At 36.7% G+C, this 14,965-nt stretch overlaps 1 protein-coding gene and 1 long non-coding RNA gene across 8 annotated transcripts in view; one reads left to right on the forward strand and one right to left on the reverse strand.

The window, feature by feature from the left end:
- Positions 1-14,965, reverse strand: part of LOC143240310 (eye-specific diacylglycerol kinase-like) — a 224,429-nt gene that overhangs the window by 138,589 nt on the left and 70,875 nt on the right. The window contains exon 2 of one of the 7 annotated variants that reach the window (XM_076482551.1): positions 10,827-10,981. The exons of 5 other annotated variants lie outside the window; for them this stretch is intronic. In XM_076482551.1, the coding sequence (XP_076338666.1) occupies positions 10,827-10,981 (155 nt within the window). Of the gene's footprint in view, positions 1-10,826; positions 12,939-14,965 lie in introns of those variants that run through there. One more of the 7 variants, XM_076482546.1, reaches the window with a different exon arrangement.
- Positions 12,938-14,904, forward strand: LOC143240313 (uncharacterized). Its single transcript, XR_013021709.1, has 2 exons — positions 12,938-13,351; positions 14,604-14,904. It is a non-coding gene; the product is annotated as an uncharacterized LOC143240313 (long non-coding RNA).

Genomic DNA, 14,965 nt, shown 5'->3' on the forward strand with positions numbered 1-14,965 from the left:
GTGCGATGTTTGAAGGGCAGAGATATGTCCTCGTGAAACTGGAAAGTTTAAGAGCCATAAAACTGATGAAACATATGAGCAGCATCCCGTTGTAATTAGTAATACCAGATATATATTTATGAAACATGAGAGCAGCATTCCATTGTAATTAGAAATACCAGCTACATATTGATGAAACATGAGAGCAGCATCCCGCTGTAATTAGTAATACCAGCTACACATTGACGAAACATGAGAGCAGCATCCCGCTGTAATTAGTAATAGCAGCTACACATTGATGAAACATGAGAGCAGCATCCCGCTGTAATTAGTAATACCAGCTACACATTGATGAAACATGAGAGCAGCATCCCGCTGTAATTAGTAATACCAGCTACACATTGATAAAACATGAGAGCAGCGTTCCACTGTGATTAGTCACAACAGCTACAAACTGGGTGACCAACTAATATCGTTTCGTAAGAAAATCGTAAGTCATTTATACTGTAATTAGAATTGTATTTGTAGTAGTTTACTGTAATTTTTTTAACCGAACAGGAGGTAACTGTCAGTGTGTGAGATGTGTTACTGAGTATGTCAATTCACACATTTCAGGGAATGTATTCCAATTCTCTCTCTTTCTCCCTTTCTAGATGTTTGGGTATATAAATTTGTATACCAAGGAGGGTCAGGCACACTAGACCTCTTCCTCCGTATTCCAATTATTGATTGATTGGTTTGTTTTTGAATTTCGCGCAAACCTACGCGATAGCTTTCTGCGCTAGCCGTCCCTAATTTAGTAAGAAAAGACAAAAGGCAGCTAGAAATCACCACCAACTCCTGGGTTACTATTTTATCCACGAATAGTGGGATTGATCGTAAATTATAATGTTCCACGGATGAAAGGACGAGTACGTTTGATGGGACGAATATTTGAACCCGCAACCCTCAGAATGCGAGTGTCCTAACTACCTGGCCATTTCATGCCAGTGATTACTAAACCACGATGGCAGCCTTCGGTGAGTATGGGAACTCAACCAATTAAATACAAGTAGTATACATTCATACAGCACTCTATGAGACTAACTTATCTTTCGTCACAATATCTCATTAAGATGAAAATGAAATATATTTCTGTGCAAATGTTGTGTTCTGGTCACTATTAAATGAAAGGCATTTCGCCAACTACAAACTATCCTTATATAATATCTAATTTAACCGAAGAGCTAGTTAAGCACGAACTGGACAGCTGTATCCTGAATATCTATAATTAGTAGTCCTCTTAATATAAATATGTACACCACCAAAAACTGGACAGCTGTATCCTGAATATCTATAATTAGTAGTCCTCTTGATATAAATATGTACACTACCAAAAACTGGACAGCTGTATCCTGAATATCTATAATTAGTGGTCTTCTTGATATAAATATGTACACTACCAAAAACTGGACAGCTATATCCTGAATATCTATAACACTATGTAACAAAATGTTATTTCCCAATTGCTTATGCCTAAAGTAAATGGAAAAGACCTGTTTTTCTCTTCAAACTTTGCTTGTGTTACCTGGGAGCGTATAACGAAAACATGGGAGACTATATTTAGAGGCTGATACATGAAAGTGATTTACATTACAGTCGCAAATCTCGAAACACTACTCACTTCTAAACATTTTTGTATAACTTTGGTATAAATACATGAAAATCTTGATTCATATGTTCTTTTATTCAGACCTTATGTAAATGAAAATGTGCAAATTTGCCCGTTTTTAGATAGAAAATAGGTTAATTTCTATATTTCATTATCCAGTTCCAAAATCAAAGTTTGAAGGGAATAATGTCCATTTTTTGTACTTTTACAACATATGAAATTAAGAAATAACACAAACTATCCAGGAACAAAATTTGTGTTACATAGTTTAATTACTGATTTTGATATAAATATGTATACCACCAAAAATTGGATAGTGATGTCCTGAGTATCTATAATTAGAAACCTTCGTGATGTAACTATGTACACCACCAAGAACTGGGCAGCTATATCCAAAATATTTATAATTAGTGATATTCTTGATATAAATTTGTACACTACCACGAACTAGACAGTTGTATCCTGAATATCTGTAATTAGTGATATTCTAAATATAAATATATGCACCTTCAAGAACTGAACAGCTATATCATGAATATCTGTAATTAAAGACATTCCTGATATAAATATATACACCATCTAGAACTGGTTGGTTGGTTTGATGTTTTATGGCGCAAAGCAACTTGGCTATCAGCGTCAAACATCCGGTAAAAAGTTAAAATTAAATTAAAATGATTAAAATTCATAAAAGAAAAGTAAGGTAAAACAAGGCAAAGTTTAGTTTTTAAAGTAAAACATAAATTGCATAAAATCCAATTTTTACACCTAGTCTACAGCTGTAAGAGAAAAACTATAGTAATACAAATTGTAAACGACTTACTGTAACGTAATTGCAATTACACTGTACAACAATTTCTTTGAAAATTTTGCTTCCTGAAAAGTTTTACTGATTGTGACAGGTACCTGGTTAGTTTTACTGATTGTGACAGGTACCTGGTTGGTATGCACAAATATAGTTTTGGTTTTGCTTCATCACGTAGGAACTGTGAGAAATAGACAGTTAACTGTTTCATGTAATAACGTATTTAAATGCGTTTACGTTTCTAATACGCTATTAAGTTCAACATAATTAAAAGTGTTTTGCTCCTGATTTTCATTTGTATTCAATGTCCGGTGCATCACGTTGCATTGTCCAACAGTAGTCAGCAAGTATTGACGGATTCCAGTTGCCCTGATATCGTTTTTCCATTGTAGCAATGTCCTGGTGAAACCAAGATTTCGATGAAACGGTACGTGATGGGCAAATTTGGATGTGATTTTCGTGATCAGCAGCCAAAAATCTATAAGGAACACTCAACAGTGTTCAAGAAGCAAAAACGTTGTTGTGCAGTGTTATCATAGCTCGCCAGTAAAACTAACAGGTAAGTAAAAAACCACCGTCAGTCACCTGAAGTTGATCTTCCCAGTCCTGGTTTTGAGTTATTTGACGTTATAGCCATTTTCAGAAAGTAAAGTAATACAAGTTTTTAAATACTTGTAGCAATATTTTAATTATAATAACTCTCCAGAATGATTGTTTGTTTGTTTGTTTTGAATTTCGCACAAAGCTACTCGAGAGCTATCTGTGCTAGCCGTCCCTAATTTAGCAATGTAAGACTAGAGGGAAGGTAGCTAGTCATCACCACCCACCGCCAACTCTTGGGCTACTCTTTTACCAACGAATAGTGGGATTGACCGTCACATTATAACGCCCCCACGGCTGAAAGGGCGAGCATGTTTGGCGCGACGGGGATGCGAACCCGCGACCCTCAGATTACGAGTCGCACGCCTTAACACGCTTGACCATGCTGAGCCCTCCAGAATGATAAACGGGTAGTTCAAACAGCAGCGTTGGTCACCTGAAGTTGGCCTTTCCATTCCTGTTTTCGAGTTATTTGACATCACGGCCATTTTTTTTAATTTTAAATCGAACTAGATGTACACTTTGATTCTTAAAAGGGAATGACATTAAAAAAGGTCTAATGTATAAAGTCAACAACTTAAATAGCATTAAAAAGATTAATGACATTCAATAACTAAAAACATTTCCAAGGTGGACAGTGTCACCATGACCAATAACATTGTCTAACGTTACGGATAAACCTTGGGACAAAACATGTTTAAGATGGTACCTTCGTTGAGAGTCGTAATGACGGCAAGATAGTAAAATGTAGCTTATTTTCATCTGAGTGTTACACAGACTACACATTGGTGCATCAGTCCACATAAAAAAAACGATGAGCTAAAAAACTGTGACCTATGCATAGTCCAGTTAGAACAACTTCCTCTTTCCGGTCTTTACGGAAGCAAGACGGCCAAAGTCCAATAGAGAATTTTATTTGGAAAAGCTTGTTTTCACATTGCTCACTCCAAGTCGACTGCCAATTAACACGGAGCCTGGCCTTGAATACAGGACCATAGTCCATGTATGGAACAGGCACAGCAGTGATAGTGCCAGAGCAGACAGATTTCGCTGCGGTGTCGACGAGTCCGTTCCCGCAAATACTAAGGTGGCCCGGTATCCAGGATAGAAACAGATGTTAAAGAGAAATGGGAGAGTCGGTTTTAAATATCGGCGAGAACTAAAGTGAAGCAATTCCAGGGCTAGTAAAGAACTAAGGGAGTCAGTACAAATAGTGCAATTTGAGCACTGCTTAGTTTCTGTGTGATCCAGGGTGAAGGAGAAATGACGTACAGTTCAGCAGTGAACACAGAAGCTGTAGAGGGCATTCTGCGTGCAACCACCAAACCATGGCAGAGCCCACACAGTCACCTGATTTTGAACCATCTGTATAAATAGGAATGGAAGGATGGTTCGAAAGATCTTCAGCAAATAACAGACAGTATTTCCAATCGGGAGTGTCTGCTTTTCTCAGATGACTTAAAGATAGGTCACATTCGGGGACTGTAATAAGCCATGGTGGGATGGGCTGACCAGTGGATACAGCAGTGTTATCCAAGGACAAACCCAATTCATCCAACTGCTCCAGGATACGAAAGTCAAAATGAGCAATGGCAGATCAACTGTTCTAAAAAAGCATGGCCCACTGAGGAAGGAAAACACAGCCCCAGGTGGGATGCTTTGGTAAGAAATGGAGCTTCGAAAAATACAGTTAAGAAAGTTGCAAATGGCAGAGGTGCAAAGGAGGTTCACAAGACTCTGTGTATAAGCTCTGAACTAGAGAAGTGCAGAAAGCCCCATTGCAGAGCCGAAGCCCCTGATGATGAACGGAGTTCAGCATCTTAAAGGCTGAGGTCCTGCCAGAACCATAAACCAGTGATCCATAATGTAGTTTTGATAAAATATGAGCATGATATATTTTTAGCACAGAACATCTTTCCTTTCCCAAGTGGTAAAAGAAAGCACAGAGAAAATATTCAGTGTTCTTGTACATTTGGCTCGTACTTGCTTGATGTGTAGTATGAAGGGTAACTTATGGTCAAACATAAGCCCCAAGAACTTTGTCTCAGGGGCCACAGTACGTGTGGGTTCTACACTTTCCCGTGCTATTCTACTGGAACTTGGAATCATCAGTCCATTAAAAAAATTTTAATAAAAATGGGGAAATGGCCACGTAACCTATATAAATGGAGGTCTTGCAAACTGCCATACCTCCACGTTGTATCATAAGCCTTCTCAATGTCAAAAAATGTCGATACAAGATGCTCTTGTTTGAGAAAGGCTTTTCTAATTAATGTTGTCAAGTCGAATCAGGTAGTTCATGGTTGAGTCCTGTCGTCAGGACCCACTCTTGGTGGGCGAGAGGAGGTTATTTGATTTGAGGGACCAAACAAGACGAGCATTAACCATCCTCTCAAAGTCTTACAGAGACAGCTTGTCAAAGCAACTGGACAGTAGTTTGAGGGAATCTTGAGATCCTTCCCAGGTTTAGAGAATGGTAGGACAATAGCCTGGCACCAGGCATCAGGAACACATTCTCCTGCTAGATCCAGTTAAAAACAATCGGAAGAAGAGCAAGAAAAGCAGTAACCAGATGGTGCAGCATTTCACAGTGTACATCATCAGGTCTGACAGATGTACTGCCAAACTGATGAAGGGCCAGCCTGAGTTCCACCAGTATAAAGGGATGATTATAGTCATGGAGACAATCAGCTTGAAAAGAAAAAGATGATTGCTCTGCCCGAGTTTTGATGGATAAGAAGGTTAAGGATAAGTCAGAAGTGCTAGATACTTGGCAAAAGCTTTCACCCAGAGCATCGCAGATACTCTGGGTATAAGCTACTTCATGACCATCAGAGAGCAAGATCGAGAGAGGGACAGAATTATATTGCCCACTCACATTTCGAATCTTGTCCCGTATGAGAACTGGTGGTAGAAGATATGCTAGTTGTGGATTTAATCCAAGAGCTATGATTTGAGATATCAGCAACAATATGTCAACATGTGGCACGTCTTTAAATAGAAGACCACAGACAGGTTTGAATTAATTATTTATTTAACTTTATTACAACATTTCAACCGCTCGTGAGACCATCATAAGATAACTGTCGTGTTTTGTTTGTTTGTTTTTGAATTTCGCGCAAAGCTACACGATGACTATTTGCGCTAGTCATTCCTAATTTAGCGGTTTAAGACTTGAGAGAAGGCAACTAGTCATCACCACCCACCGCCAACTCTTGGGCTACTCTTTTACCAACGAATAGTGGGAATGAACGTAACATTATAACGCCTCCACGGCTAAAAGGGCGAGCATGTTTGGTGTGACGGGGATTCGAACTCGCAACTCTTAGATTACGAATCGAACGCCTTAACCAACTAGCCATCCCGGCCTCCCTGTAAAATGAGCTAATGCGTAAATGCATTTACAGTGTTTACGGGAAATTAGAGATATTCGGAAAAATTATCTAAGGTGAAAGTGCATTTACTGTGTTTATTTAGTCATGTTTATAAAGTTTTTAATTTGAAAAAAAAAAGGTTTTAACGAGATTGCGAACTACTACAAGTTGAAACTCGCTATGAACCAACGTCTACACATACCACATCTACAACAGAAATATATCCATATTTATAAGAAAACCATCCCAATTCAGGCCATGTGGCTTTTGTCTAATGTTTTGATGAAAGTCAAACGTATTTCTAAGGTGTAACTAAAGTAACTGAGTGGCTACAATCTTAGGAGACAATACTCCAAATTTTCTGGAAGTACGGGAGAAGAGTAACTGAACAAACGTTTTAATCAAGTCCATGGTGGACGTATAGTCACATATCCTGCTTCAAGGTCCCGTTTTTTGTCATTTTTTTCCAGTGGAGAAAAAATGAAACTTGTTTCAGTGAAAACAGCACTGACGCTATAATGTAGCGAGCGTTAGGTATTTCTTGTTTAACTATATTAATGCCGTTCTGAAAACAGCCTTAAAATTCGAACAAGACGTTGTGTTGGTGATAATACTCGAGAATATAAAATTACCTCTACATATTTTACGAATAGCATCTTAGCAAGTTCCTAAAAGTTAAGGTGAGGAATGGCAAACGTAAGAACATTCCTATCGGTTCAAAAGTAACGTATTCCTGTCCCGTTCAAACCCTTCTGCACACATTTTGAGCGCAAGTGCACATTATATTCTGCGACTAAGGGTATAACTAATTGCTAAACAAGAACTACGGATCTAGAAATTCACGATTAAAAGCCTCCTGGCACTTCGTACGTAAAATACACCTAACAGATTGTTAAAAATCAAATGTTCTATTTACGTAATAAATAAGCAGTTTTGCTCAGTGTAATGCTCCAAGTACAAACACGAAAACGTGTATAGGGCGTACGAGTGTATAACCTATGGTCCTAATATCTATCATTAATTCTACATTAATCTAATATCTTTATCCATAAATTATTCATTACATTTTCCATCTCAACACAACTAAAAAGCTCAAATGTTTCATTCCTGTTCAAAAATAATGAAATAATACAAGAATAATTACCAGTGAAAGGAAATAGAAAAAAAAATACAAAAACAAGAACAGGATAATTTTAAATGGAATTTTACGTTGAAACTTTCGAAAACTGCTCAAAACAAACGACACTCTTATTAAATGTTCCAGATTGTTCTAAGTTGAAAACAATTACTTCTAAAGTTTGCATTAAATAAAAAGATTCTCTCGAGTCACTGGTAACACCAGATTTTGCAGATGTAACTTGTTTCTTTGTCTTGTATTTAAGTACAAAGCCACACAAAGGTCTATCTGTGCTCTACCCACCACAGGTATCAAAACCCTGTTTATAGCAATATAAGTCCGCAGACATTCCGTTGTACCACTAGGGAGCACATATGTAGTTTACTTTCACCATTTAAAAAGTTACCTTTTTGTATGTGAATAACAGTTGTGTGTAAAATAACAAAAACTAATTGACGTCTTTAAGCTCATCCGCTTGTTTTAATATTACAATACCTTTAGTGCGTTCCTTTGCGAGATTTTTATGCAAGAATACTGTGATAAATTTACAACAATATCAGCGAAGCAATAATCTAAAGTTTAGCAAATAGTTCAATTTATTTCTTTGGCTAAACAGCGCAATGCACAACAAGGCACTTGATAGGATACTCAAACGTTTTGAATTTTAAAAAATACCCTTCAGACCTTTGTTACTTAACATCTCTTTTAGTAAAGTAGCAATCGCATTATATATTTGAAAGTGTACACAACAGTGTCAAATGTTTTCAGTGCACCCAGTAGTGTGGGAAGGAGTTGGAAAGAGGAGGGTGCTTGGCTAAACAAGCAGATTTTACCATAAGAAGTTGATAAAGGCAGTTCAAACTTAAGGGTCTGGAGGCATGCCCCAGAAAAGTAATATAATAATATAACTTACAGTTGCTATGTGCCTATGTATCACTTGTTGTACCCAACATTTTGAAACGTAGATGAAAACATAAGTGTCTGACTACAGATATCACTGATAGTCAGTAGGCGCGTGCAGGTGATACACTAGTGAGAGATTAAGCATTGAATATGAATAAGGAATCTTTGTTACAGATGTTCCCATAACTATGTTACGTGTTAAACATGTTTTTAGTTGCTCAAATCATCTGGACAGCGAGCGCTTCATGGGGTTATAGCGAATTCTGCAACTTCTAATTTGAGAAACTAAAAACAAATGGTTGGTCTTTTCCTAAACTAATAACATTGTTAATAAACAGCTGGTACAGATACAGATGAATTTATATACTACAGGCCTTCTGATCCATAAATGCCAATTGGAATAAACTCCACTCTAGTATGCAATTTCATAGCGCTCTGTAATCTCACCACACTATGTTCTGTATATAAAGGAGAGAGTGACCTATTCGCTCAAAAAAAATATGTAATTGTAATTCTTAGCATTGTTCAAAGCAAACCGGAATTTATTATAAAACGTTCCTGTAAACGTAAACAAAATCATGATTTGTCTTCAGAATGTACCTTTATTAGCTCAATATTTCGCTATTACAGCTTTGTCAGGGAACTTGAATATCTATCGATAGCTCCTGATGAGGCAAAAAATATAACGTTCAGAACAAACACAAAAAGTAGGGCAAATACTCACCCTTCTGATGTATATTAAAATAGCATTTCTTTCTAAGCGTGCATGTGTGTCATGGCTAAGTTCCTTTTTTCTATCACGTACAATCGAATCACCCATCTTATAATACTATAGGACTCTTCGTGTATAGACGGTGGAAAGTATTCCAAAGGACACATTCATCTTAAAAGTGTTCAAAGATATGCATACGTATGAAAATCAATTACTATAAATTATTTCAGGTTTTAAAAAGACTTGTCTGTGGATGAACCACAAAACTTCACAAACATTAACCAGAGCAAATAACGTTCATCCTAATGTTAAGCTCATTCTTTGTGTTTGCTGATTCTGTGTAGAAATATTCACCAATTATTTACACAGATAGTGTATCAAACTTTTAAGATTTCGTTTTATTTCATATCACCAATGTCTTGCTTAATTTTATGCGAAATAACTTCATTTTGAGCGAATATTTCACAAGAAATACAGAGACCCGGAAACATGAACTAATGTGAAGCATATTTAATGTGTTTACAGGAAATTCAGATATTCGGAAAAAATAATTTAATGTGGAAATACATTTACCGTGCTTACTCATTGTGTTTATGTTAAGATTTTGCTTAACTTAATAGAGAGGTTATAACGTAGTCGTCTAAGAAATCTTTTTTTAAAGCTTCACATTAGAAGCAGGTGCACGCTACATTTATTTTAAATTTAACGTGTTAGAAACGTAACACCATTAAAATTTGTATATCACTAAGAGAAACTGTTTGTAATAGGACTGTAACCGATTTCATACTTTTATTTTACAACGCACTACGCATAAATTTCCAATTAATCGGCAAAATATACTTAACAACTACAAAAGATGGCGATTAATCAATTCACATTAATTACGAATTCTAATCTTTAACTACTGAACAAATGGAAAGTAACCAGTAAACAGTATCCGTCGCCTATATTTACGGCTACTATGATCCAAATAGTGGCACTGGTTGACAGTTTTGTAACTTGCCCATGGTTCAACAGTTTTGTTACAAATCGTTGATTTAAATCTCGGATCTTCAGATCCGCAGCCCGATATGCTAACTTCTTGGCTACTCCTGGTCCAATAATTGAGTAAAGTAATTTCTTTACGATGTATATACATGATACACATAGAATGAAAACATTAAATGTAGCATTAGGTAACTTCTTTTCAGACAGACTATGCTACCACATTAAGAGAGAAAGAAAAATATTTTTTGGCACAGTAAAAGACAAAACCTTTATTCGATATTTTAGCCAACTGGTTTTGGTTACCAAAAATAGTGGGCTAAAATATCTAATAAAGGTTTTTGCCTTTCACTGCGCTAAAAGCATCGTTTTTGTTTATTTCCTCTTAGTACAGTATTAGATACGGTGGATTGTTACTCTTACAACTCGCTCCTTACAACATATTCAGCCCGGTTCGACAGCCACGAAAATCAGTTTTGTTTTTTTAACTACCCCTTCACAAATCGCTTCACAGCACGATTTTACAAGGTACGAAAGCATTTTATGTTTAGATGAATTCCTAAAATCTGTGCTATTCGATCATTACGAATAAATAGATTTAAGATATGTTTGTAAATATATGTAATGAAGACAAAACATACACTTAAAAGACACAAAAATTTGTCATTAGCACTTTATCATACCACGAAGAAGGAAATACTTACGTTTTGTTGGCAGTATGAACAGTGTACCCAGACTTTGTGGTAGTTGGAAGAACTATGTCCACAGAGCATGAGCGATATGCCATGGGGTCATCATCAGCTGTAACTGCTTCCCCAGATACATTCAAAAATGGAGAATCAACCGAGATCGATCGCATCTGTTTAGAATGAGAAGGAACATTAAGAGAGACAGACACCAAGTCACTGGACAAGAGTGATGCTGGTTTCGCTTTGGTTCCATCTGATGACGGTGAGCACAAAGTTACAACAACGGGACAGTTTGTTAGATCCAAATCTCCAAGGACATGAGGTTTTCTGTCAAAACGAATTTGGTTGTTTTCAACTTCTTGGGTGTCAGTTTCGCTTTCTTGCGCTTCCGAACTGGAACTTAGATAAAAAGATCTCTCTCCTGAACTAGAACCTCGTGAAAAGCCACCACGTGCGCATTCTTCAAGATACAAACAATGCAAACACTGACTGGAACTTTGGGTTCTTTCACTCGAAGTGCGACGGCGTAGCCGCCAACGGGGAACATCTAAAGAAGTTCCAGAATCAGCTGTTGTTGTTGTTGTGGCAGAATCCAAAGACCGAGACCTCTGATTCCTGGAAGTAGGAACACTGAGATACGAAGTAGAAAATTCGCCTTCCTCTTTAGGAAATCGTATTTCGTCAAAGGAGGCTGATCGAATTTGTTTAGGAACCTCTAAACAGGGAGCCGAGGGTGGTAAGGGAGCCTCAATGGCTGGACCTCTTGATTTCTTAAATGTTTCTCTCAGCTTATGCATGCTGAAAAGGTTATCCTTAGTGCTAGGGTATTCGCTCATTAAAACATACGAGAGAATATTAACAAGTCAAGAATAACAGAAAAGCATAAGGTAGATAAAAAGTAATTAAAAGTTTTTCGGATTAAACTTAATGTAATAAACTCTCAAAGTGATGCTTCACAATAAGCTTGATTAAAAACTTTTAGAAATGAAATTCTTATCGTACAAGTAGTCTCTCATTGCAATTCTCGATATTTGTGTGGCTTCCTGAAAATATACACGTAGTATACAAATTGCCAAAAGAAACAAACAGCCTATTTTAAATGTCGAATTTAGTAAATCACACAACACATGAGCCATCTGATGGGTGTTTTAATCCCTTGTGAAGATAATGAATGATAGAAAAATTTAAGTTCTTACATTCAAATGCAAACTAAGTTTGAAAAAAGAAACATAAGGAACATCTCTTTTACACATTACTGAAAAAAATTGCCAAAAATGCTTTACTCTATTTCCAACGATGTTGGTAATCTTTCCGAGTTGTTCAAAACAAATACCATACGAATTAAATTAAAACCATGGTAAACATAAAATATCTGAAACGAAACACTAAAGACTTGAAACAGCTAACAGACGAAATGCTGCGAAAATTATTCCAACCACTATAAGACATGGGTCAAACTGTTTTGTGCATATTCAAGCGAACATCTTACCTTTCAATGTCCTTTTTCTAAAAAGTTCATAAGGGCTGAATTATGTGAGCAGCGAAACTTCATTAGCCCTGTAACTAAAAAAATCATCAATTTTTATTTATAGCGATTTGCATAAGAATGTGGTCCAAAAATTATTGCGATAAAAGAACTGGTGTACGAATTAAAATGAAACCAACACTCAAAATCTGACTTCCCTGATGTTGGGAACCCAAAGTGCATCAACACCTCATCATCACTAAACCTAGTGCTAGAATTAGTCAGAGAATCGAGTTTATATAATTGTGCACACACTTATGCCTTTGCTGTTAAAATCGTGAGAATAGATCAACGTTCCACGTCCGGTTTCTTCCTGCTGTTGAAGAACAAAATCAATGCATCGTTACTGATTTCTGACTGGTATTAGCGGCTGAAGGAGATTCGATGTAATACGTTTGTTTCCGTCAGATGTTCAGATTTCAAAGGAGGAAATCAGGGTACTGTATCAGCTGGCTCCGTTCAGCACGCGGTCGTTTATGTTCAATGACCGCGTCTTCTGGTGCGAGCTGAGAGATTGAATAAAACCTTCTGATGCAAATACCTACAGGTGCCAAACAGCCCACCTGGCGAGCAAACAGCTTCCACTCATACGCAACAGCTTCAAAGTGCGTCGCCAGTGTACAGAAATCGATGACGTCAACTAACTTGGGCGGAGATTATTTCTTACTAGAGAGTCTGCTGCAGGGTAAAATTTCGTTCTTCTTTTTAATGACAGATATTTCAAGAATAATTTTCTACAAGTCGGTTCAACCGAACTGACATCTTTGGTTCTTAAAGATCCATTAAAACACTTGTGTCATGTCTGCATCTTTCTGTTCCGGACTAGTAAGACGCGTGCACGTATCCATGACAACACCACGATCTGTACGAATATCTATGGCGATCTTGTTTCGCCAAACAGCACGGTGCTGGCACTTCTTTACTAAGAGATGACGAAAAACTGTTAAAGTGAGGATAAGAAGGATTGTTAATACAGTCGACATCAAGAATAGCCAAGATAAGGATATATGACAAGGTAAGACACCTAACACTTTGTAATTGTTTCTAGGCTGTATCGAACAATGCTATAATTAATATAAATTTTGAAAGGAACCTCTTTTAGGATAAGTAAATTACACTGTGTATGACTCCCAGTTTTTCTGTGCATTGTATATTTTGACTACAATACATACACAGAAGTATGGAGAAATAGTCAAACTTGTTTAAATACAGCGATACATCGTGGGCTACCTGTGCCGGAAAAAACAACAACATACGTTTAACGCAATTAAATTATCTAATAACAGTAAGGTAGCAGGGCGGAGCAAGAAACAGTGTAAATTAGAAGAAAAAAACACAAAAATCTTATCTACATAAATATAATAGTATACTGTCTGTTGTCTGTACATGGAACCACTTTGTCCCCTGTAGATGAATCTTCACAAAATTTGATGTGAAAGTTCATTTGATCCATAGAGGGAAACATACAAATAAATAAATAAATCTTAACCACATAGTGTACAGGAAAGTTAAAAATCACTCTGTTGTTAAGTATAGGAACTATTTCAAGGTTAAAGGTCAGAATACAAGTATTTCGTGTAGATCCATTATCTATGGGTTGAAACAGTAAATCACAAGTCACGTGGAAGAATGATCTTGACCAAGCTGAAGAAGTCAGTTCAGTCAGAAAACAGGAGTGACGAGATATATGGTTAATCTGCTAGTGACAACACCCCGATTTCGTATTATTTTAATAAAGCGTTGTAAAGACATTTTGGTGAGTTATCGATATGGTCTGTGTTGTTAGTTGTCTAAACATATGACCAGTTCAATATACTACTACTGCTCCTAGGCTGGGGTGTGGTATAAATAAGGTTGGATTAGAGGTGCTACACGAAAAGAAAAAGTTCAGAGTTATTCTATCAAATCTACCATGTTAGTGCTACATAATTTAACGAAAAAAACATTTAAAACTGTATTGAGAAATCTTTTTCAATATTTCATTTTTATAGAAACAATTACGTGAGTTTCTTTCTTTATCGTAATTTGTTACGTTTTTCCCTAAATGTCATATAAAACATATAAACATTTATGGTGAATATTGAAAGTTTAGTTGTGTTTATATAGATGTATGTATATTATGTAGACACACACGTCTCACTGCTCGTGACTCAGTGTGTTTACTATAGATCAGTGCTGACTAAAAACAATACGCCAATTATCTCTGAGTAACAGGCGTGGACCCATTTCTATTTTTAATCACAGGATAACATTCATGTTTCTCATAGGTTCAAGAAGTACACATTAACCAGTGATACCACGGAGAACTGGTAGTTGGCTGTTGAGTTAGAAGAGCGTCAAAGCTTCCATACAGTTTACTAATCACGTACAATAGACATAACTCATCGACTGACCACCTTGCTATAATGCAGCAAGCACAACGATGATGTGTTCGACGTTTTCACTATGATAAACTTGGTTACCACGACTAACCAGCCATTCAACACGATACACGTGTTAGCAGTGTGGTGACTGTACATTGTAAAATTTAGATACTGAAAATAATTAAAGCAGGAATCTGAGTGTGCACACAGTGAAGTGTACAAAAAGTTTATTGGTACTATCTGCTGCTAACTTTGTATGTGTATTT

This window comes from Tachypleus tridentatus, chromosome 13, assembly GCF_004210375.1.
Source record: "Tachypleus tridentatus isolate NWPU-2018 chromosome 13, ASM421037v1, whole genome shotgun sequence".
Taxonomy (NCBI): Eukaryota; Metazoa; Arthropoda; class Merostomata; order Xiphosura; family Limulidae; genus Tachypleus; species Tachypleus tridentatus.